General features: G+C 41.4%; 3 protein-coding genes across 7 annotated transcripts; all 3 read right to left on the bottom strand.

The window, feature by feature from the left end:
- Positions 1-402: 402 nt before the first annotated feature.
- On the bottom strand, positions 403-9,685 carry LOC135606686 (3-ketoacyl-CoA thiolase 2, peroxisomal-like). Of its 4 annotated transcripts, none has more exons than XM_065097755.1 (10): positions 9,541-9,685; positions 9,213-9,289; positions 8,032-8,116; positions 7,824-7,950; positions 7,518-7,732; positions 7,325-7,432; positions 7,162-7,239; positions 6,815-6,946; positions 6,633-6,729; positions 403-600 (listed from the first exon to the last, which is right to left on the bottom strand). In XM_065097755.1, the coding sequence occupies exons 1-8, from the start codon at positions 9,628-9,630 to the stop codon at positions 6,884-6,886; spliced, it is 843 nt and encodes a 280-aa protein (XP_064953827.1). In that variant the 5' UTR covers positions 9,631-9,685; the 3' UTR covers positions 403-600; positions 6,633-6,729; positions 6,815-6,883. The 4 variants fall into 4 exon arrangements, with proteins under 4 accessions (XP_064953827.1, XP_064953828.1, XP_064953829.1 ...); XM_065097756.1 differs by having other exon boundaries at positions 6,827-6,946; XM_065097757.1 differs by having other exon boundaries at positions 6,815-6,913.
- A 1,278-nt stretch (positions 9,686-10,963) lies between these two features.
- Positions 10,964-14,959, bottom strand: LOC103977300 (probable pectate lyase 8). The gene is made up of 7 exons (XM_009392781.3): positions 14,793-14,959; positions 14,580-14,651; positions 14,145-14,210; positions 12,497-13,139; positions 11,914-12,017; positions 11,639-11,777; positions 10,964-11,552 (listed from the first exon to the last, which is right to left on the bottom strand). The coding sequence occupies exons 1-7, from the start codon at positions 14,906-14,908 to the stop codon at positions 11,331-11,333; spliced, it is 1,362 nt and encodes a 453-aa protein (XP_009391056.2). The 5' UTR covers positions 14,909-14,959; the 3' UTR covers positions 10,964-11,330.
- A 2,607-nt stretch (positions 14,960-17,566) lies between these two features.
- LOC135606683 (U-box domain-containing protein 12-like) lies at positions 17,567-22,835 on the bottom strand. Of its 2 annotated transcripts, none has more exons than XM_065097753.1 (4): positions 22,445-22,835; positions 22,043-22,159; positions 18,906-19,319; positions 17,567-18,838 (listed from the first exon to the last, which is right to left on the bottom strand). In XM_065097753.1, exons 1-4 carry the CDS (start codon positions 22,751-22,753, stop codon positions 17,753-17,755), a joined length of 1,926 nt encoding a protein of 641 aa, XP_064953825.1. In that variant the 5' UTR covers positions 22,754-22,835; the 3' UTR covers positions 17,567-17,752. The 2 variants fall into 2 exon arrangements, with proteins under 2 accessions (XP_064953825.1, XP_064953826.1); XM_065097754.1 differs by lacking the exon at positions 22,445-22,835 and adding an exon at positions 22,300-22,435.
- Positions 22,836-23,010: the final 175 nt, after the last annotated feature.

Here is a 23,010-nt window from a genome sequence, read left to right as displayed (position 1 = left end):
ATATATATATATATAATGACTAAAAATTCAAGTAAAGAATAGCCGATCGATCCCCACATGAATGAAACTTGTAGCACTGTTAAAAGCGTGCATCTTTAACCGCTTCCATTCATGCGGCTTCACCGTCGTATACTCTGTTAAAGCTCGAGTCGAGTGAACACGAACGAAAAATGGTGCTCTTGCAATTCCGGCTAATATTGTCAGTCTCATGATCAAAGTAGGGTTAGGCCAACCTTCCATCAATATGCAACAGTGAGATGCAACCCCCTAAAACTAGTGGAACAACTAAAAAACTGGGATCTATCTTCCAAACATCAACTAAAGTGTTGCATGGAACTAATCATATCCAACATCATCAACTCTATCAAAGGTAGGCAAAGCAAATCGAGAATGTTTCCATACTAGAATATCTCAAACGGTCTTGATTGGATGGGAGAAATCAACAAAACAACATTGGATATAACCATGGTTTTCTCCAAGAATAAATGGCATGATGAACAAATGGATGCCAAGACTTCAAATGTTGTAAATCAAACAAGAAGTTCGAAAGGACCCTCCACAACTGCGATTTTGGAATCACCCATTAGAAACCAATTTCACCTGCAAATGATTTATGGGTGGTTATCACATAAGTGAATGACTGCTGAAAATATTATTGATTTTAACAATCTTATTTGCCCACAGAGTTTTCTCTCTAGCTTACTCTTGATTAACCATGCATTTACAATCATTTCATACCAAATATGAACCACGTATAAATTAGTATTGTCTACCAAAAGGTCGATATCTGCCAAGAAGCTTTCAGCATGCAAGAAAAACAAAAAAAAGTGGGCTAAGATAGGACATTCTCCTTTTTGTTACATACATGATCTAAAATCATACAAGCATAGTACCATTTTTAAATGGAAAAAAGATTTGAGATACTCCTGCAAGGTGAGTCCTTCTCAACACTTGAATTACATAAACTGCAAATACAACATGATTTAGCAGCTTAAAGATCACTTTTGCAATATCAGTCTACTAAAGAAACATAGTCATCCATCCAGGCTTTGAAATAGGTCTGAATACTAAAGAAACATAGTCCAAAAGTCTTTATCAACTTCCACATTGGAAGTTGATAAAGACTTGGACTGACTTATTTAAGAGTTTGATGACTATACTACCATTAGTTGGATTTCAACATTTTGAGCTAGCGAGTCAAGTCCAACAAGATAATGGGTCAGTTATCCCATCAAGTCCATTGGTAACTATGGTTATCCAATCACAAATTACTAAACCAAAATGGTTTTCCTCATAAGTAAACCTATAACTACACTATCATTAATAATAATCAAAACATACACAATATGAGCACATCTTAAAATGAGCTAAAACTTGCATTAGTCGTGTGATACCTGTATGGCACCTTCTCATAAAAGATCAACTTACTCATAACCTCGTGGTTACAAAGGACATGAACAGAAAGAAATTGAGTTGGTGACAAGTGAATGCCTGGCCAAACTACGGCCTGTGTTCTTTTGAAAACGTGAAATTGGGACCGTAGAAACAGCACTGAACAACTGATATAACAAAACTAAATGGACACTTTTGCAAGCTCAAAACAACCACATAGCAAAGGGCACAAGGCAAGTCAACCCCCAAAACCCACACGTGACCACTGCTCATGCACGCGACTGCACACAATCGGCAGACTGCAACCCAACCCGTACGACCATATTGTCACGGACTTAGCTGGTTTTGCCTAAGTCGTGCGGCACCCTTGCATGTCCGTCCGTAAAAGTCAGCCTCCCCGAAGCCTCTCATGATCTCTTAGGACCCACAAAAGAGAAAATGCCTCACTCGGGATCCACAAGCAAAAATTTTCGAAAACACTTCATAGACAATGCAAATTACAAACAGACATTACAAGCTCTGAACAGTTGCACAACAAAAGGTCAAAATGTTCCATTACAGACCGAATAACTCTCGCAAGTGTCCACATGACACAACCTTTATTTACAAGCCTATGAAGCCCACCAAACCCAACTAAAATGGGGTTGCTAAACCTTCGACCATTACTCTACATGCTGTGCAAAGCATGAACAAACAGAAAGACACGGATATACATAGGTATTACATCAAACATCCTGTTTAGAACTTTGTCCGTGACATTCTCCCCCACTTATTCCTTCGACGTCCTCGTCGAAGCCTTTGCCGACACTGCAACTCCTCGTCTTTGTTGAGTCTTCAATCTTTTGCTCCCGCTGCAATGCGCCTCTTGGCTCCCAGCTGCTCTCCGTTGCTATTTTTGAGTAGTCGAACCTTTGATCCGCCATGCTGCTTCAACTCGCCAATGACTTTGACTCTAGTGTGGGGTTGACTGAGTTGTGTTGATCCTTTGCTGATTCCTACGGATCCTCCAGATGAAGGAAAAGACCATCCTTACTATGCGCCAATCTCTCAAATACCACATGCTGCTTGAACTGGGTGGATGCTTGTTAGAGCTTTAACAAGCATTGCCTCGCAAACTTTCGAAATTTTTTGTGTCCTTCCTCCACAAAATTTGCCCATTGACTCTTTTTACACTTAGTTGTCACTTAGTATCACTGATCACCGTTGGTGATGATTTGACAACTATTGTCTTCCATTATCTTCGAAGGGTCTTTGAACCTGTGCAGAGTTCCTCTACTGGATAGATAAGAGAATTGGGGTACTCAGTTTCGCCCATTCTCTTAAGAGTTGAGAAGTCAAAGGTTACTTGACTTCGCACGCCTCCTCGAGGTTGTACTCCATGCATCGAGCTGGGTACTGGCCTTCGCCTGCTCTTTGCTCACAATTCTGAAGCACTTGAAGTGTTTGCACTCCTTGCGTTGAGTTAGTTACTGTGATTCACCTTCTCAATGCAATCGAACTTCTGGAATGCATGAAGTTTTCACCCCAACTTGGAGTAAGTCTCTAATAGTTTTGGTCACCTCTGGGATTGTACCGTCTTCTCCATCAACCCGGCCGCCTACTCCACTGAGTAGCAAAGGTACAGCACCGCGTACTGCTTGCTTCGTTCCTTGGTCGTGCACTCTTGCATGACCCGAAGTCCATCACTTTCGGCTATCTTGATGAGAAGCTCGTTGACACCGGTCGTACGAAGTTCCTTGGCCTCTGCCCTTCAGCCTTGTCTCGGTACTTGGAGTTTGCCTCTGCATGCTCCACCTCCTCGGCCCCTTTCACGACCAAGTGCTCTCCCTCCATGAGAGCAAGGGATCAATGATTTTCACGGAAGTCCCGCCTCTGCGGTACCATGGCGCTGTCATGCCCATGGCCCTACTATCCGTCGCCTCGGATCTGCATCCCTTTTCTTCACGATCAGTAGATATGTCTCTGTGGCACTCCTCCGAGTCCACCTCAATTCTAACTGATGCTTGATTTTGGGTAGCTAAGTCCCTCTGGACTCGTCGTCGCTTCCTCGCCCCTTTCGACCCACTGCTTCAACATCTCTGTGTTCTCCAAACAGCTCCCTTTGGTCGATGGAAAGACAGACTGCAACTCTCATGCATGGCCTCTACCATCACGTTGTAGGATTTGCACCGATTTTGTTCTCCTTAGCTTCCTTGGTAGTAACGTTCGCTTACTCAACCTTGTCCTTTAACTTGCCGAGCTCCCTTGAGCGAATATTGGCTCTGGAGCAGTCCAACTCTCCAGCTACTTCGATCATACCTCTGCATAATCAAGTCCCTCCCATGAGACTCACCGGTACTTGCATTCGAACTTTTCCATTGATGGAACACAACCCCCATATGCTGATGACCAAGGCTTTCATCCAATGCAAAACTCGATGCATGCACGGAAGACCCGCCTCTGGGGTACCATGGCCTTCACTCCTTGAATCCATAGCCCTTCTTACCGTCGTGTTATTCACCGAAGTGGAGCTTCCAATAGCTCCCGATCATACCTTCGTATAATCTAGTCCCTCACGGGACTATGTCGTGTGTATCGCATTGCCACGAACTGTTTCACCACGATCCGCTGCACCATGTCGCCTCCTGGTGGCATCTCTATTGCATTCTGATCCTTGTAGGATGAACTCGAATTGTGATCCCTCTATGTGTGGCATCTGCCAATACATCGCAGGGTCTCTTCCATCTATGATTTTGTTCGCTCCTTTGGCAATCGACCTTCATCCACCCACTCTTGGGTCACACCTAGATAAAGCACCGCTCTAGGACAGTCCGTCGCCTAGTAGCTCCCGAAGTCCACCGACTTCGCTGTAATTAGTACACCATTGTCTGGATCCTGGGCCTCTGCCCCTACCAGCATAATCTCCGCTGCGCACCGCTTCCTGCCTGGCAACTTGACTGGCAACACTGTGGCATATTCTTCAAGAGTACGCGTCTCCGCGTCCTCTTGCCCCGTGTCAAGACCTTCTGAACCCAACTTTGCCTCGGCAAGTTGAGTCGTCTTTGTTTCTCCATCAAATGCTTTTCCGAGATAAGGTGCATGTGCCCAGAAGCTCCCTTCGTCTTTGGCACCATGCAAGATGAGTTCGCTCAATCAGAATGAAGGACCCATGGAACAACATGATCCTGATCTTGCCTCTGCAATAGTTTATGTCCTTGACCTATGTCGAAGGAAAGCTATGTGCCTCCGCTCCATGTGTCATCTTCTATGCTAGCTCCCTTCATGCGACTTGGGTACTTCGCCAAGTTACACCCAAGTTGCTCCGCTCCTCGTTTTGCATTGAGTTAATGGTGGCCCTTACGCCCACCATTCCACGGGTCAGCCCTCCCTTGAGTCCGATCTCCATATTGACTCCAAGCGTGCCTTCATTTGTGTTGCCTTAGATCGCTCCCCCACTTGATCTCGCAATGCATCCACTAATGCATTCTCTCAAGCGAGATCATGCGACGACTCCTCGTCGCTTGCTCGGTCCATTGAGCTTCGTGGAGTTGTTGTTTGTTGAGGTACTCCTCCTCAACATGTGCAGTCTATTGCACATGATTCTCCCTCTGGAGAAACCGAGATCTATCCCTCCTGGATATCTATCCCGTTGGAGCAACATCTCTCTTTGTTTCGAAGACCACCATCCCCTTGGACTACTCTGATTTGCTGAACAAACTGCGCATTGTTCTGCCTCCTGCAAACGCACTTGCTAAATTGCGACTCTACGTCAATACAGTCCCCGCTGCACCACTCAAGGCTTAGCAACATGCTGAACTCACTGCACACTTCAGCCTCCTACGGACGTATCCTTCACATGCCGAAGAGAAAGTTTCAATGCTCCATGACACCGAGTTTCGGTCGCCTTGGGATGACCACGAACAATCCATCGTCCGCATACAAGCCCATGCATGAGTACCGAATTCTTCGAGTTAGCAATTTCCCTCACCTCTGTGAACTTTGCACAACTCTTTCGGTCGCTGAGCAACTCATTCCACCTTGCATGGTCTCAACCTTTACCAAGCGCCTCGCTTGCCTTGAGGACCATCAAGTATAGTTGTCAACGTCGAGCCGTAGCTCGAACTCAGCCATCCCACCCTTTGTGCGCTCCACATTCTTCCCAGCTTGCTTGTTCTCGTGGTGCCTCTTGCACGAAGGGTTGGCCATTTCTCTGAATGCCAATCTCAGATGCCCGCTCCTTCGAGCGACTCCTTTTTCCTACATCTCCATGCCCATTTTCCCCCAAACGGTCGCACGTGTGCTGACTGCCCTCAACGCAGCCCCGCTAGGTCCCCCTCGTTTGCACGTCAAGTGTTTCTATGAGTGCTTGTCCCGCTCTGATACCATCTGTCACGGACTTAGCTGGTTTTGCCTAAGTCGTGCGGCACCCTTACGTGTCCGTCCGCAAAGGTCAGCCTTCCCGAAGCCTCCCATGGTCCCTTAGGACCCACAAAAGAAAAAACGGGTTAGAAAAAATGCCTCACTCGGGATCCACAAGCAAACATTTCCGAAAACACTTCATTGACAATGCAAATTACAAACAGACATTACAAGCTCTGAACAGTTACACAACAAAGGGTCAAAATGGTCCATTACAGACCGAATAACTCTCGCAAGTGTCCACATGACATAACCTTTATTTACAAGCCTAAGAAGGCCACCAAACCCAACTAAAATGGGGTTGTTAAGCCTTTGATCATTCCTCTACATGCTGTACAAAGCATGAACAAACAGAAAGACACGAATATACATAGGTATTACATCAAACATCCTGTTTAAAACTTTGTCCGTGACAATATGCCACAAGCACGCATGACTAAGAAAAACATATTATTTAGGTGTGTTTCCCTTCAAACTTGAACTTATCACATAACCACTAGTTATAAGGTCAGCCTCATACCGAAACTGTTTTTCATATCATTACCTCAGTAAAGCTACAAATACACTCCCTATGGCATCCAACAAATCATACACTATATGAGCATATACCGAGTCGGCTAAGGAAGAATTGATCTGCGTCTGAGAAAATGCATACAAGACAACTTGTATACCTTCTCTTTCTTCCTTTCTTTTCTTGTGTGTGCGCACATGCATGTACAACATAAGCTCAATTAAGCAATGAGCAAGACCTCAAGCAACCATTGTCATTGACATGGATGATTGATATAGAAAACTAGTACAAGAATAAATTAGTTTTGTTAGTGAAATGAAGGAAATTTAACCTGAATACACCAAGTATAGGAAACCCTTTTTGCATTGCTACATCTCTCCTCATCAAGAGGACTGCTCCAGCACCATCACTTACTTGGCTTGAATTGCCTACAATATATTATTCCGTCTTAATAACCACTAATAAAGAACTAGCTGGTAACAAATTTATCACATAAAAGAAACACTCTATTACCAGCAGTTGTACCTCCATCCTTCTTAAAACTGGTTTTAGCTTTGCCAAACCAGATAGAGACGTTTCTGGTCAGATTCCATCAACCACAGAAATTGTCACCTGCATTTCATCCCCAGTTTTTGGGTCTACAATCTTCAAGAAGTAAACCATATCATCAAAACCACACACCCAAGGGAAGACAGGTGCAACAGCTTTAAACTGAGGGCAACGGTAATTACTTTCACATGGTATATGTTGGAATGCTACAGTTATTTAATGATTCAAGGCCAAAATATATTTAATTACCAAATTAGAGAGAGAGAGAGAGAGAGAGAGAGAGAGAGAGGTGTTGAAATAGGATAATTCACCTTTGTGGTCACTGGAATTATTTCTTCTTTAAATTTACCAGAAGCAGTTGCAGCAGCTGCCTTCATATGAGATTCAACCTGAACAAAGAAAAATATCGTAAGAATGAATTTAAGATGACAAATTTATTAATAGGACGAATATAATCAATGTCCACAGACTCACAGCAGCCTGATCTTGTTCTTGTCTTGCCACACCAAATTGATAAGCAACATTCTCAGACGTAATTCCCATGGGGAGCAGACAATCTTGGGCTTTTTGAAACTTGTTTACCTAAAGCACTCAAAGACAAAAGCATGTAGTAGAAGACAGAAATGCAGAAACTAACTGAGAACTGAACAAGGATCAAAGAACATACCTTTGGGTTTATTGAACCCTCCCAAGACAACATATTTGCAGTCATCGATTCTAACCCAGCACCAATTCCTGGAACTATTATGCAAGCATAAAAGTGGTAAACCAAAATATTTTTACCAATATCATAGAATCCAGCTTTAATAGCAGCAGCAACATCAGCAACTGCCTGAAGGCCTGATGAGAACTGTCTGTTCACTGTTCTTACTGGAACAGTTTCTATGGGGGAAAGAAAAATTCATGCTGTAAGATGTTACAATAATGTACATAAAATGCCATCAATGGCAGAAAAAACAGGGAGTCAAAGTACCAGGAAAACCAGCATAGAATGCTGCCATCTTGAATTCAGTTGCTCTTTGAGAGCCTGGTGCCAGTACAGCACCAACCACAATATCACCAACTTCATTTGGATTCAGACTAGTTTTATCCAACAACGCCTAAAAGAGAGAAAATGATTCCAACATTATCTCCATTCTGTAGTCACTATGTCATGAAACACAAATATGAGAAAAACAGACCTTCAGCTCAGCAGTAAGCAGTTCCTTAGGGTATATATCCTTGAAACCCCCTATCTCAGACTTGCAAATTGCAGTTCGGTATGCACTATAATATAGGGTAGTAGGATTGAGAAACATTGAACAGAGATTATTGAAAAAAATACATAATGTGATAATTTATAGCAAATCACGGTGACCAATATGCTGCACAAAGGAATAAGAAGGCCCTACTGGCTAGTGACAAAAGTCAGAAAAATCCCAGCATTGAAGTACTCAAAACCCAACAGGAGCAAAATTTAGGGAAAAAATGGCAAATCATCAATGGCCTAAAGTTTTGGAATGAAGCATATTGGTTACATAGATCTTTGGCAGAAGGTATTGATAGTTGAACCAACTTTCTCTTCATTTTAGGCAGCAGCAGTTCACTCTATCAACTTGTCTGCATTTAGAAATGAGGTAAGAAGCAACATGGTTAACACTATTGCAAGTGCATAGGTCAAATGGTACGTAATCTTCATGGCTAAAAAGCAGATTTTTCGTGTATGTTACTAATTTGCTTTAGAATGCTTCGTTACTTTTGCCAATAAACCACACAGGATTTTTAGGCAACTGGAGAAAAGCATCATTATGACCAAATTTTAAAATTTATTTTCCAGTGTGTGATCGTTCCGTTCTTCCCTAACAAATGAACGACAGTTTCTTCTCATCTAACAGTTAAGTCATGCTACGAGCTTCTAGAAATCTACACAACCATTTATGATCGTCAAAAAATCTAAAGAAAGAAACAATTTTTTTCTTCCCTAACAAAAGATTTACAGTTCTCATCTAACAGTTCAGTCATGCCATGAGCTTTTAAAAACCTATACACAACAAATTCCAAAGATAAACACAACCCAAAGAAAGAAACAATTTTTTCTTCCATAACAAAAACATTTACAATTTCTTATCGTTTAAGAGTTAAGTGATGCTACGAGCTTCTAAAAATCTACAAGAACCAACTGTAAAGAGTAGCACAACCTAAAAAAGGAAACTTAATTTTCTTCCCTAACAAAAGATTGGCGGTTTATTTTCGTTTAACAGTTAAAGTCACGCCACGAGCTTCTAAAAAACTACGCGGGACCAATTCCGAAGATTAACAGAACCTAAAGAAAGAAACGAATTGGCCTTGAGTACTGAGAATGGATCAACATATAATAACTTACGCGACAACCACGACGTCATCCCCAAAGCAAGCGTTCCTCTGATAGGCCGCACTGTCGCTAGCGGTACAGAAAGAAGCCTGTAATCAAGATTTAGAAGGGCCCAATTGAACTAGGTGTCTAAACCAGAAAAGAAACCTAATTTTCCCTCACAAAGCCAACCATCCAACTATTCAAACCCAGAACCCAACCCTCAGATCAGGCGACCAACCCAAACAAGCAACAAACGAACCAAGAGTCCCCTCTGACATGGCGATTTACCACACCACGAAAACAAACCCAACCGATCCATGGACTCTCCGATCGAAAGAGAACGAGGGAAGCCTCTCACCAAGATCAAAGGCGAACCACCGGCGGCAGAAGAAGGGGAGGGCCGGAGATGCTGGAGGAGAACCTGCTGCCGATCGATCGCCTTCTCCATCTTTTCGATATCTCGTCGATATCAAGCGCAGACAAGGAAAAAGCGTCAAAGCAACACGTGCAGTTATGGGGAGGGTTTGGTCGCCAATCACGCGCATAAATATAGTTATGCGCATATATACACTCTATGTGTGCTGATGGGATTGATAGGATAAGGCGAAGCGGTGTTGCTTGTATGCGGACGCAGGCATTCCCATCGGAAGTGGCGGGAGAAGATATGGACGGCGGATCGCAAGGTAACGGATTCGACAAGATTCGTGCGTAGCTAGGCGGGGAACTAAACTAGTTATCTTTATCATTGAGTCCCTACCTTTAAAAAAATTATATTGATATTCCTATAATTACGAAAATAAAACATATAAGTTTATTTACCCTAATATCATCTATTCTATCAATAAAAAAAATATATATATATATATAAATTAATGTTCTAATTAGTAGTGGCGAATGTCGTTGGGAGGTATGAGTGGTTATTGTGGATGAGAAGAGCAACTGCGAGAGGTAAGGGACACTCTACATCCGTGTCGATGCTGACGTAATTATCAAACGGTATTGCTCAGCATCGACGGTCCTTTCATTGCTTCATAACTATGTCGAAGTCGATGCAGATGTAGAGCCGTACTGCTTGACATCTACATCAACGACCCTTTCATCACTCAACAACTACGTTGACACTAACGTAGATGCAAAACAACGAAATGATCATTCGACAATTACGTCGACACTAACGTAGATGTAAAGCAATCCTCACATCTTATCGTGCCTTTTCTCATCCACAACAACCACCGATGGCTCCTAATAACACTATCATCTGTCATATCGTCTATCACCACTAACTAGAACGTTAAATTATATTTTTATTTTTTATTTTTATATTTTTATTAATAAAACTGATAAAATTATGATAAATGGACCTAGATGCTTTATTTTCATAATTATGAAAATATCAATTTAATGTTAATTATGTAAAGATCTAATTACCAAAAGTAATTAACTAGATGACATAATTAGTCCCATATGTATATAAGCTTAAATTGTGACCTCTGTTGCGCTGAATCAAGAACTGAGGAACTGAGGAACCATGACATTGTATAGTATTAGTTTATCTAGAACAATTTTTAGATGCTTCACTGTCGTTCATTTATTTATAAAAAAAAAATTATGTCAAAATTTATAACATCCAACCACAAATACAGCGATTATAATGCCAAAATAAAGATACACAACACAATACAACCTATGAAGTCACAATATCTTCTGCAGTTTCTACACAAGGCAACAACCACGGTTGCGGGGAAAGAAGCCCACAAGAACAGATGAACACTAGCAGAGACTAGACCGTAACTAATATGTAATTCTTCTTTATTATGTCAATGCAACCACCAAACTTACATGTATGGCAATGAAACTAATAGAAATGTATAATTAAATCTATTTACGACGCTTTACTTACTGCAAGGAAAGAAGCTGTAAAGAAATAGAGAATAAAAGAGGAGAGTATAAATATTAGAAGCTAAAACACTGAAAGTAGATATAAAGGAATAAACAACACTTCTGCATGCGCTCCATATTATGGAAGCAGGCGGAGGTTGGGCGATTGGAGAAATGGCATCGTCGACAGTGTAACGTAAAAGTTGTAACACTGTCAAGTAGAGATTCACTTTCTTCTGGGTATGCCATTTTGCCGCAGGGCATGCCTTCTTAGCATTGTGTCCCAGCTTGGCAAGACAGGGCCCCAGCATCAGAAGTCAATGTGCCAACCATTGAGGAAGACTTGGCTCCAAGGCTGGAGGCCCTTGCGTAGCTAGTTGAGGCCCCTGCACCAGAGGGGGTAAAATAAGCACCATTTAGCAGGAGGTCACCCTCAGACCTCCAGTTCCAATTCTTCCACAAGCTTGCATCTGTGTCCACCCTTTTTGTTACCTATCCAAATCAAAAGTATAGACAGAATAGATTAATCCAAATTCAAGCAAAATCCTTGAAACAACGTGGTCGGTTGCTTATTGTACCTCCTTTGCGAATGGATTGGTCGGGGCAAGATATCGGTTGCCCTGGCTGTTGATGGTCGGGCTTGCACTCCCACCAATGGCATACATCTCCCAGTGTGTGTAGTCATTGTTTACCACATGGAAGTAGCCATGCCTGCACCTGTAAGTGCCACAAACATTCGTCACTTGTAGTGATTACTTCTGGTATCAATTAATTGTGTTATTCCTGTAATCGCACATATAAGGAAACAATGCATCGAACTATATCTCTGGTGCTCGTGAATGCAGTAAATTACCTGGGCATTCTCTGAATCAGTCCCTCACCGAAATGGTTAAATGCGATTGTAACTTGCATGGACTTGTCTCTTTCATAAGAATCACTGTGGCCCAAAAGCATTACCTGTATCGATTTGGCCAAGAATGTCGGCAAGAGACAATTTTCAGAACTCAGATAAATCGACCTAGTTCAAGGCATTAAGCAACACGGCACAGTGAAGTTGCAGTTACTGCAGACCTCTAAATTTATCTACCAATGTCTATAAGTAGTAGCAACGATCACTAAGCTAAAAGAGCAACTTGTCTGTTTCAGTGTTCCATAGTGCCAATCATAACATCGATCTTAAACAAGAAAGAAGTACTGAAAAATAAGGTGATTTATTGTTGGATTTTTCTTATCCCAAAAAGGAAGTACCTCTTGAAGTTGGATTTGGAAATTAACATTTTCGTAGCTACATATTTTGATATCTCTCGCTTAGATAGTGCATGCAGGTTGTGAAAGAAAAAGGATTAGGTGACCAGTATGTTGTATAAAAATAACACCTTGTAGAAAGATCAGCTATCAGTACTGAATACAACAAGAGCAATGCAAGAGAGGGATACCTCGTTGTGGTGGGTGAAATAGTTGTTGGACACTGTAATCGCGGTGGAGCCCATGACAGCATCAACCAGCCCATCAGCGCAGTTGGAGAGAGAGCAATGGTCCACCCAAACATGGCTGGAGCCGAAGATGGAAACACCATCCCCATCAGCCATGGTTCTCCATCCATAATGCGAAGGAGAGCTGCGGACCATGGCATTGCCGGTCGGCTTGCAGTCATGGATGTGAAGGCCGTGGATGATGACGTTGGTGACATACTGGATGGTGATGCAAGCTCCATTGGCAATATGGACGTTTGCGCCGCGGCCATCGATGGTCTTGAAACTGTTCATGATGAGCTCCTGGTCGAGCGTGATCACCATGTCACGCTCAAAAGTGATCCACAGGGGGTCATCCTGGACGACCGCGTACCTGAGTGTTCCCGGGCGTGGATTCACGGGATCATCATCCCCGGAGTCCGTTACCACGTAGAATTCGCCGTCACGGCCGCCGATGGCATTGCGGCCGAAGCCAATCCCGCAGTCAGCCAGCGTTTTCCGGTTAAGATGCCAGTCGGGATCGCACCGCCAGCAGTCGTCGATTGGGTTGCCTGTGCCGCACGACAGATAACCAAGAGACCTCCGAGCTGTGCTGTTGCTTATGCTCCTGTCAGCAAAAAGTGAACTCAATGGAGGACTTATGCCTGCTACTGAGACTATGTATCACAAGTACCGGCTGAATCCACAGAAACCAACACTTGTAAATCGATAGAGGCTATAAACGTCAGAATATATCGATCAATCAGTCAGCTGCAAGGAAAAGCTGGTAGGGTCATTTCAGAAGAACAAGGATCATATCGGAGACCTACTGCAGCACCTTTCAAGTAAAAGTTTCTCTGGGTCCACCACAACTGTGTGAGCTAGCTGATCATGCGAGGAATGGCAAAAAGGCTGCTGTTGATGCAAGATGGTAGCTTTGTATTACTCGGAAGAACCAAGGTGATGCATCGCGCATGCCATGCAAAGGTGGAATTATTAGTGAGAACTGGTAACAACAGTGTTCGCCTGTACGTAGGCCTCCAGATTGCAAATCGAACACGTCGAGGGATCATCAAATGGCCATGAACAAGAAAGAGCGCATGTGGACAATTAATTCTGGTCGTGGGAAGGAGTCACAGCGATTCAAGAAAGGAAATAATTTCATAAAGAAAAAGCAACAAAAATAATGAATAAAAGTTTTTTTTCTTTTTTTTTCTCTGAGATATGTATTCTTTTGTACACGAAGAGACCCATGAACAAAACAGAACGCATGAGAGCGACTAGTTCTGATCCTCGAACTTGAAACAGCCCGAGAGTTCCAAGATAGAAAAATGATATTATATTTGACGATGTAAGAAAAGAAGAACAAAAACAATTGAGTAAACAAATATGAACTATATATATATATCTTTTTTACATGAGCATACTCTTAAATCTCCGACCAATATAAGTCCATCTAAGAGCTTACTCCACTTGAAAAGATATGATCTTAATTTATAACTTTTTTAAAAGAAGTTCTGAATACAGACATTTCACTCTGATATCATCATTTTTTTTTTCGATCTTATTCCATCATTAAATATTTATGTCGGTAAATATTGTCAACAAATATAATGAGGTGGTACAGACTTACATGTGAACAGCGGAAGCAACCTCTTCCGGGTCATCAACTGCGGCTTCTGCCATCTTAGTTGCAGTCCTAGCACAAGATTAAGCATGCGAGGGGTGAGCAAGTCACATATTAACACAGAAAGAAATCGACACTTGGAGGTGGTCGGTCAATCACAGAATCGAAGTCCAAAAAATGTGGGGGGATAAAAACCTAACTGAACGCCGACGAAGAGGCGACCAAGCGGGAAGAGGGATCGGAATCGAGAAGAGAAGGAATCCGTGATGTGATTTAGAGAAAGCGATGATGGTGACGACGAAGAACCAATAAAGAGCGATTGGAACGAATTAAACGGTGATCGAGGGGGCGGGCCCTGATTTCTTGTGGATCAATTGGAATGGCCCAGATCGTTCAAGAAACGAGTCCCAGGGGAAACTGAACTGGGAGTTCCGCGCTCACCTCGCCTCCATGGAAGAAGCGGCGCTCGTGGCGGCGGCCTCTCTCGAGATCCTCCGGGAAGCTCCGCCATTCCTGCAACAAGCCCGAGAAAGACAGAACTCGTGAGGACAGTCTTAATCCGATCTATGGGGCTCTGCTCCAAACAGGAGCGCCATGTTCAAACCCAAACATTCCCGTTTCGGGGGAAGAAGCTCGAAGACGATGGAAACGCACCTCGAATCAGAGGATCTCTCGCTTCCGGTCCATCCCAAACCTCCTGCTAAGGCCACCATCAACCCAACAAGCAGCAGCAATAGTAGTGTGGGATTCGATCTCGAACACACCGCCATTGCCGCCCTCTCTTTCTCTATGCTAGGAGAAGCTCTTAGAGCGGCAGTTGCTGAGAACATCGCAGCGGGATCGCCTTTTTTTATAGGGGGCGACATCGGATATCTCCTCTCTCTCTCTCTCTCTCTTCGCTTCTCCGTACGGAGCTAACGTCGCCGTTAACTTAGACGGCATCTCGCGCCAGCCGACACCGTGAGAAGACGCCGTGTCGCTGTCTCCTCAACCAACTTTAACGGCAGCTTTAACCCACGCGTCGCTCCCATCCACGTCGGACGTCGCACCAGCAGAAGCCCCCCGCGTGTCGATAATTGGTGTAATTATTTGACGTGGATCGTGGCATGTGATGGATGTGCATTTCGAACTCTTCTTCTTCTTCTTCTTCTTCTTCTTCTAATTTTGGCATTTGAATTCTTTATCATGTTCAATATACTTAATACATAAAAAAGTATGGATGATTTTCTAAAAAATATTTTTTTAGGTTTTTTTTGGATGATATATTTTTTATTATTTTCAAATAGTAATTTTGTATTTATAATGTTTCAAAAATATCTTTTAAAAAGCTCTTATTTTTTTTCTGACAATATCTAAATTTTTTTCACTAACTATTTATGATATTTTGTGGGTTGATTTTTATCCACAAAACATTATGTAGTATTTTTTTTAATAATATATAATATTTTTTTAAAAAAAAATATATAGTTGATAGAGAATATATTGACAGTCAACTATCATCCGATACATAATCATCACATGAAAACTATTGTGAAAGCAAAAGATCCAGGTTACTCTCTATCCATCTGTCTACATAGACAAAAGTGTAAGATAAACTGTTCGAGACTATCTCTCCCTATCACACATGAACAAAATATTAAGAGGAGAATATTGAAGTAGTTATAGATTATCTCCTTTTAAGGCTAGATATAAAAGTTAATCCCTGATGTTATTAAAGACTAAATAAATAAAACAAGATTAAAGACTAAATAAGAAAAAAAATAAAAAATATTATTTTTAAAATATATTAGAACATTTCTAAAATTTATCTAAACCCCATAACTCTCTCATAAATTACTTTACAACATTTTGAAAATAATAAGGTTTTAAGACATATGATGATTTAAACTAATTAAGACTCACTTACAATATTCTTATACAAAATGATAATATTTTTATTTCTTGTTTATTTATTATCATCACACACACACACACTTCTCTCTCTCTCTCTCTCTCTCTCTCTCTCTCTCTCTCTATATATATATATATATATATATATATATAATGTTTTTCCTAAGAAATCATCATATTATGTTTTTCGTGACATAATAATATATTTAAATCGATGTAGAGAAGAAGTAGGAGTCTTGGTAAATTTGTAATTGGGGATAGATGCTAATAGAAAAAAAAAAACAACAAAAATCTGAATTGAATCAAACGTAAATATGGAGATAAGATCAAATGAATTCAAATTCAAGAATAATAATATTAATAATAATTTATTTGGCTTCTTTCTTTCTTTCTTTCTTTTTAATGAAGATGGACATGTATGTATGTATGGAGGAGAGGAGCCCTATCTATCCATCTCTTTCCATCGCTGACATCCCATGTGGTGAATCTGTCCATCTCCCACGAGTTGGTGTTGGGTGTCGTCGGAGCAGACACACATGGCAAACAAAAAGTTAAGTTGTGCAGATGAAGTGAGCCACCACACACACACTCTGTCTCTCTCTCTCTCTCTCATAGTTGTAACACTCTTCCATGTACCACATAACAAGACTTCCAACTCTTCTTTTATATATATATATATATATATATATATATATATATAATAAATAATATATCGAACCCCATTTCTAATAGCTCAAAAATTTTCTGGTGACTTAAAAAGTTTGAATTATGATTTTTAATGTTTAACTAAAAATATTAATGCAGTACCTAATCTTCGTCATTAGAGCTTGCCGGGTTTTCCGTTGGCACGTCAAACTTAATTGGGTGGTTGGTGAAAGGGGGGATGTATGTGTGTTTTCGTACCATTTCGATTGTACTTATCCAATTGAATATTAATTTGATGATAATACAAATAAGGAGGTGATGTTGGGATCCAATCTCATCTTAACCGTTTGTTTTTTGTAATTTGATTTGATTATTATTTTCATTACAAGATAGATAGATAGATAGATAGATAGATAGATAGATAGATTTGTGAGACTTAAAGCGTACAATGGTATGCACACGAGTCGCAATCCAGCGACTACTGTTCTCTCACTTATTCTGATGGGGGCTTCCACATGCAACAGTGAGATCCAAAAACACAGGCCATGTGCTCTCTCATGTGGGAAGCGTGGGCTCTGTTTCTTTTGCCAAGACTTCTCCATGGTTCACAACCGTAGACTCATTTGAACCATGCTGGATGTGTGCAGGTGCTCAGTATTGAGGCAGCGGCAGATATCTCTGTCCCCCTAATAATCAATAGCTAAATAAATAATATATATTTATATAATGATGTCATGTATCCACAAGCACAATGTAAACCTGGTGGTGGAGTTTTCATCGTGCTGCATCAAAACTCAAATGTGACAGCAAAGAAGAGCAAATGAGCCTTAGTGACACAGTTGCAATGCAGAGCCCACCAGCTGCTGAATAAAGCCATCACTAATTTGCATAAATAGCTGAAATCGAGTCAGTTTTTGATTAACTAGCAACTTCAACAAAGAATCACATGCACGAATCCAACAATATCTTCATTACAGGATTCCGACAAGCAGGCTCATGCCGCAAGTCTTAACACCAATAATTCACTGAAAATAGCTTGTGCTCTTCAATGTTTTAGGTGTGCGAACAAGCAGTTGTTTTTAGGTTTCGGCACAACCACCATTGGAAGAGTCGGCAGTCTGCCGAATGAGCCCTAAAAGGCTGCTGGCTTTCCTCTTAGCCCTTTCGGTGCCAGTTTCCATGAGATCTTTCAACGCCTCTTCTGCACCGGACTCCACTGCAGCCCTGAGCTGTTGTTCGTCACCACCGCACAGCGAAAACAGCAAAGCAGCAGCATTCTCGCGAACCCTTGCAGATCCTGTCTTCATCAACTTCACCATGAGCGGTATAGGGTTTGAATGTGTGATTGCCGTCTTGCCTTCTTGACTACTTGCAAGAATCGCCAATATAGCTAGCGCTTCGTCAACCATACCCCCACTAGGATCAACCAACATCCGTATTAAGTAGACCACAATACCAGCTTTAACAGCAATTACCTTGTTACCCTTGAAAATGCAGAGGTTGAAGATTGCAGTAGCTGCATCCTTCTTACCTCTTGGACTGCCATGGCACAGCAGATTAATAAGTGCAGGTATAGCCCCAGCTTCTCCTATGAGGACTTTGTTTTGATCCACAACTGACAGACTAAACAGAGCAGCAGCAGCATTCTCCCTTGCCTCCATACTCTCACTTTCCAGCACCTCTACTATCTTTGGGATTGCCTTCGCTTTTACGATTAGACCCTTGTTATCCTCATTGATCGAAAGGTTCAGGAGTGCTGTAACCGCATGCTCCTGTGTCCTCGGATCAGGAGATGAAAGGAGTTGTACAAGTATCGGGATGGCACCTGCTTCGGCAATACATATTCTATTGTCAGCATTTCTTTTTGCGAGTAGTCGGAGTTCGCCAGCAGCTGCTCTTTGCTCTTCCTGGTTCCCATTTGCCAGTCTCTGCAGGAGCACATTGATCCCCGCACGGTTACAGTCAGAACTATTCCCTGGCTTCGACTCTTGGCAACTACCTTGCTTTTTGGGCAGTTCAATGCCATTGGCATCACACCATTGTGCAATTAGGCTCTTCAAAACGAAATTGGGAGTAAGAGTGGCATGGGACAGAGTTTGTTGTGTTTTAGGGCAGGTCTTGTGTCCACTGTCTAGCCACTTCTGGATGTAAGATCTTTCATATGTCTGCAGAAACAATTTAATTACTAGAATATCGAAAAAATAAAATAAGTTCTAGGTTTATGTTCATTACTTGTCCTGTGGAGACGATGACGGGATCCTTCATCAGCTCGAGAGAAATCGGGCATCGAAAATCATCTGGGATCACTGGAGATCTATGCTTTGCAAAACTAGTTTTCTTTTCGATGCTGGCTGAAGTTGAATTTTCTGAGATTACAAAATCTTTAAGCTTCTTCAGCAGTGATGACATTTCCTCCACAGAGACATCAGGGTCTTCGGCACCGGAAATTACCATTTCATGCAGTGCAACAGACTCCCTCATGATGTCATTCTTATTTTTGAGTTGAAGTTTTTCTAATATTCTTTTGAGGATAGTAGGATCACAGTGATTTTCACTTATTGCCCAATTTAGATCTCTGTTTAGTTGTAAATCGAGTGAGTCTGTACTTTCTTTTGCTCTACAAAGCTGGGAATGCACAAGTTCAATCTGGAAACTTCAAGTAATTAGCATATATCCCACATTAGTGATTAAACTTAAAAAAAAAAAGCTAAAGAAACAAGGAAAAGGATACACTTCCAATGCTCAGTGCCTAAGCTTTTCTAACCAATTGGACCGAAACATGTCTTTTTACATAAAATTGATAAAATCAAAGAAAGCAAACAATAGAAACTAGTTGGTCTGCACAGGCAACATCGACAGTAGTGTGCATTATCATATTTAGTATGTTGTATCCTAAACATAATTACCTAGAATGTGATAAGCAACTCAGGTTTGTAATTATTTTAGGTCCTAACATATTGAGTTACTTATGTCACTAAATATTCTAAGATAATTTGGATTTCCATGTCATTCATTATGCATCAAATTAAATCAAAAGTAATGGAGGTACAAGCAATATAACAAAATCATTGTTACATACATAATTCTTTTCGCTAATTTAGTACCTTTGTTGTCTTGAACCCTCATTAAGAGAAGCATCATGCAGCGGACTGCCCTTTGTTAGTAATATTGTTGTTTTGAACTTGCCTTCAACAGATTGTAGAGTAAGGACGTTGACTATGGATTTCTTTTATTAATGATTATAAACCGATCAAAATTCGACAAGATCAAACTCCCATTTTCAATGATTAGGATCGCATATCCCTTACCACAGTGATCGGAAATGCAAAAGAAAAAAGTAAAAAGAAAAGGCTTAGATTGAGATGACCAAAACTGCACCAAGGTTTCTAGAAGCAGAGTGATTGCAATAACTATGATACCAGAATTAATGAATGCCTATGATCACAGCTATGTTGAGTTCAGGATAGTGCTTATTAGATGTCATAAAAGACAAATATGTCAATTTATTAGCAGCTACAATGATTTTTAAGGCAACTCATTGACTTTAACCACTTGACAAGTGTTAACTACAACAAGATATATGGAATCAAAAAATACACATTGCAATAGAAATTCAAAAGAAAATTTCTCAAATTTAAAGTTAACAGAAGAGGTATGTGGTTGAGAAGTCAGTAGAAACTGGAAAAAAAAAAGGTTTCATATCATAAACTTTGATAGCAATTGTGGGGTGGTAGTAGGCCCAAATGAGACAAAGAAGATATGGAAAAGAGAGTACCAAAGATAGAAAAGACGCCAAAATAGAAACTTCATTAATAAGAGGACCACACAAAAAGACAACTCAACTACCTATCAACAGGATATTGTTGCCTATCTATTACTCATGGTTTCTACTAAGCACTATAACAAGGATTAACGTCTTGATCATACCAGTAGATACAGACAAACATTTACTGGTTTGATGGTTGATTGCTAAAAAGATGAAGCAACATCACATGGTCAGGTCCAAAACAGAGCTTTACCACCCAGTAACTCTTTTTAATAAGGATATGATTGCTATTGACAGCTGTCTTAGCTTCTCTCTCTTCCACTCTCTCCTCCACTACCTCCTCTGCCACCTCCTTGTCATCCAATGTTGTCTTCTCCCCCTCTTCTTCACCTCATTTTCTGCCAACGCCTCCTTGTCCTCCTGTGCATTCTCCTACTATCAGTATATCTCCCCACTTTTGCCTCCTCATACCAGTAGTAGACCTCCTCCTCGTCCTCCTCCCTCTTCTTTGTCTCTCTTTCAAATTTCAATTCTTGTCAACCCGCTAAACTTGTATTAGTTGGCTCAAGGAAGTGCCGAGGTATGACATCGGTGCCTGACTGGTCCACCCAAGGACTAGCATTGGTTTTGGACAAAGATTTTAAACATTGCACTACACAGTTTCTATCTCACTGTCTCTTTATTGCCTCACAACTTGGTGTGATGCATGCACTCTACTGGATGCTCTCTCTCAATTTCTCATACAATGCCTTCCAAATGAATTGAAGGTTAACACTTACTTCAATTAGTTGATATAATAACAAACCATACTTATCAAGGTTTCACCAAAGGAACAATGTTCTTCTCATCTCAACACTAGATTGACAATGTCTACCGATAGGAATGACAATATACTAATCTTGAATCTAATCAAGTCCAAACTTCAACATCATGTATCGCTGGACAATACTCATTCTACTCCTAATGAGACTCAACTCCACTGGAATACTAATAAAGTTGATCTCCAACATCTTCCCCTAAAATAAATCTGAAAAATATTAGGTGGAACTTTGAAAAAAAGAATTGATGCTTTGTCCTTCGATGTAGTTACAATTGTACCGATCTTTGTGTGCCCCAAAGATTATGTCACACCACCCACAATAGCTACATATTCAAATGATGTCATGTGTTCTGACAAGCTGCAAAACTTTGATTTACCCTGTACCTCAAGTGTCAAAAGTCAATATCTGTTTAGAAAATCAATTTGATGATAACAATTTATATTCTACACTCGAAGAAAGGTTATATAAAAGAGATTTAATTTGCACAAGCATGTAGGACAAAATTTCTCAGTAGTCTGAACGAGAATCCCAAATTTGCGTGAAGCTTGCTAACATGCTTATGGTAACAAATTTTGCCAGCCAGCATCCTTCATCTAATGAGACCTCAACTGCTTCAATAAAGACAATGAATCCTATCATAGTAAATTGGTTATATGCACCTTTATAAGCACATCAGCTTAGTTTATAAGCTCAGCTTTATAACAACTACATCCTATTTGGTGACCACGTAATGTAAGACGACTCACAGAAAACCTCAATGGATCAGGCGTTCTTGACGTTACCTGTTCTTTAACTTCTACAGATACATTAAGCTTGTCCAAGCATATCTCACCAAGTGCCTTCTCAATAGATTCGGTCACCTTGCGGAAGACTTGTTCGAACTTTTGTGGGCGCAAAACCTGGAGAAGACACACCGAGAGGGAAAAGAAATAAGCAATTTATTCAGAAGTTGATCGAAAGGGGCAAATTTTTGATATGTCCACAAATTAAAAGAGAGTGATTTTAAACATTGACTGGATAATTGGACATAAAATGTCACCTGACGACATGATTGCATGAGATTCAATACGAATTCAGAAGGCTTCCGACGCAACAAGAGAAAAATGGCACCTTTCACCGTAAAAAGGATGAAATCGACTACAATTGACGAGCAAAAGTCGGGAAGGCTAGTCGATAGCGGTCACCTGATAGAGCTTGCTCCCCTCGTTCACGAATCGGAGGACGTCTTTGGCTTCGAGGAGGGCAGCGCAGAGGGTTTCGAGGCCGCGGATCTCGGCCGGTCCGAGGGAGTCGGCGTCGTCACCGAGCTCGTCGAAGAGTGGGGCGAGGAGCTTCACCCGCCGCGCGAGATCGCAGCACATCCGCCTGAACGGGCCGCGGTTGTCCGGCAACGCGGACACGTCCGCCACCAACCCCAGCAGGGCCTCAACCGCCGCGGCTCCGTGACCGCCGCCGATCCCCGCCGCCTCCTCTTCCTCAGCCGTCGGCGCCATGGACGCAATCGCGAATGGAGCAAAAGGGGATCGAGGAGGAAGACGAGAAGAATTATTCGGTGGAGGAATCCAACGGAGGGAGTCCAAATGTCATTAAATATATTATTTTCACCCTATGGAATGACATCATCTGTCACTATGTAAAGAGATAAAACAGATTAATGATGCGGTTGGAGTCGTGCTAATAATTTTGATGCATTTATTCGGCGGCTTCTTTTTTGCGTCTCAAAAAGAAATTAAATATATTTGGGTATCGT

The sequence above is a fragment of the Musa acuminata genome, chromosome BXJ2-3 (assembly GCF_036884655.1).
Source record: "Musa acuminata AAA Group cultivar baxijiao chromosome BXJ2-3, Cavendish_Baxijiao_AAA, whole genome shotgun sequence".
Classification (NCBI taxonomy): domain Eukaryota; kingdom Viridiplantae; phylum Streptophyta; class Magnoliopsida; order Zingiberales; family Musaceae; genus Musa; species Musa acuminata.
The sequence above is the reverse complement of the archived record's forward strand: the minus strand, read 5'-3'. Positions and strand labels throughout refer to the sequence as shown.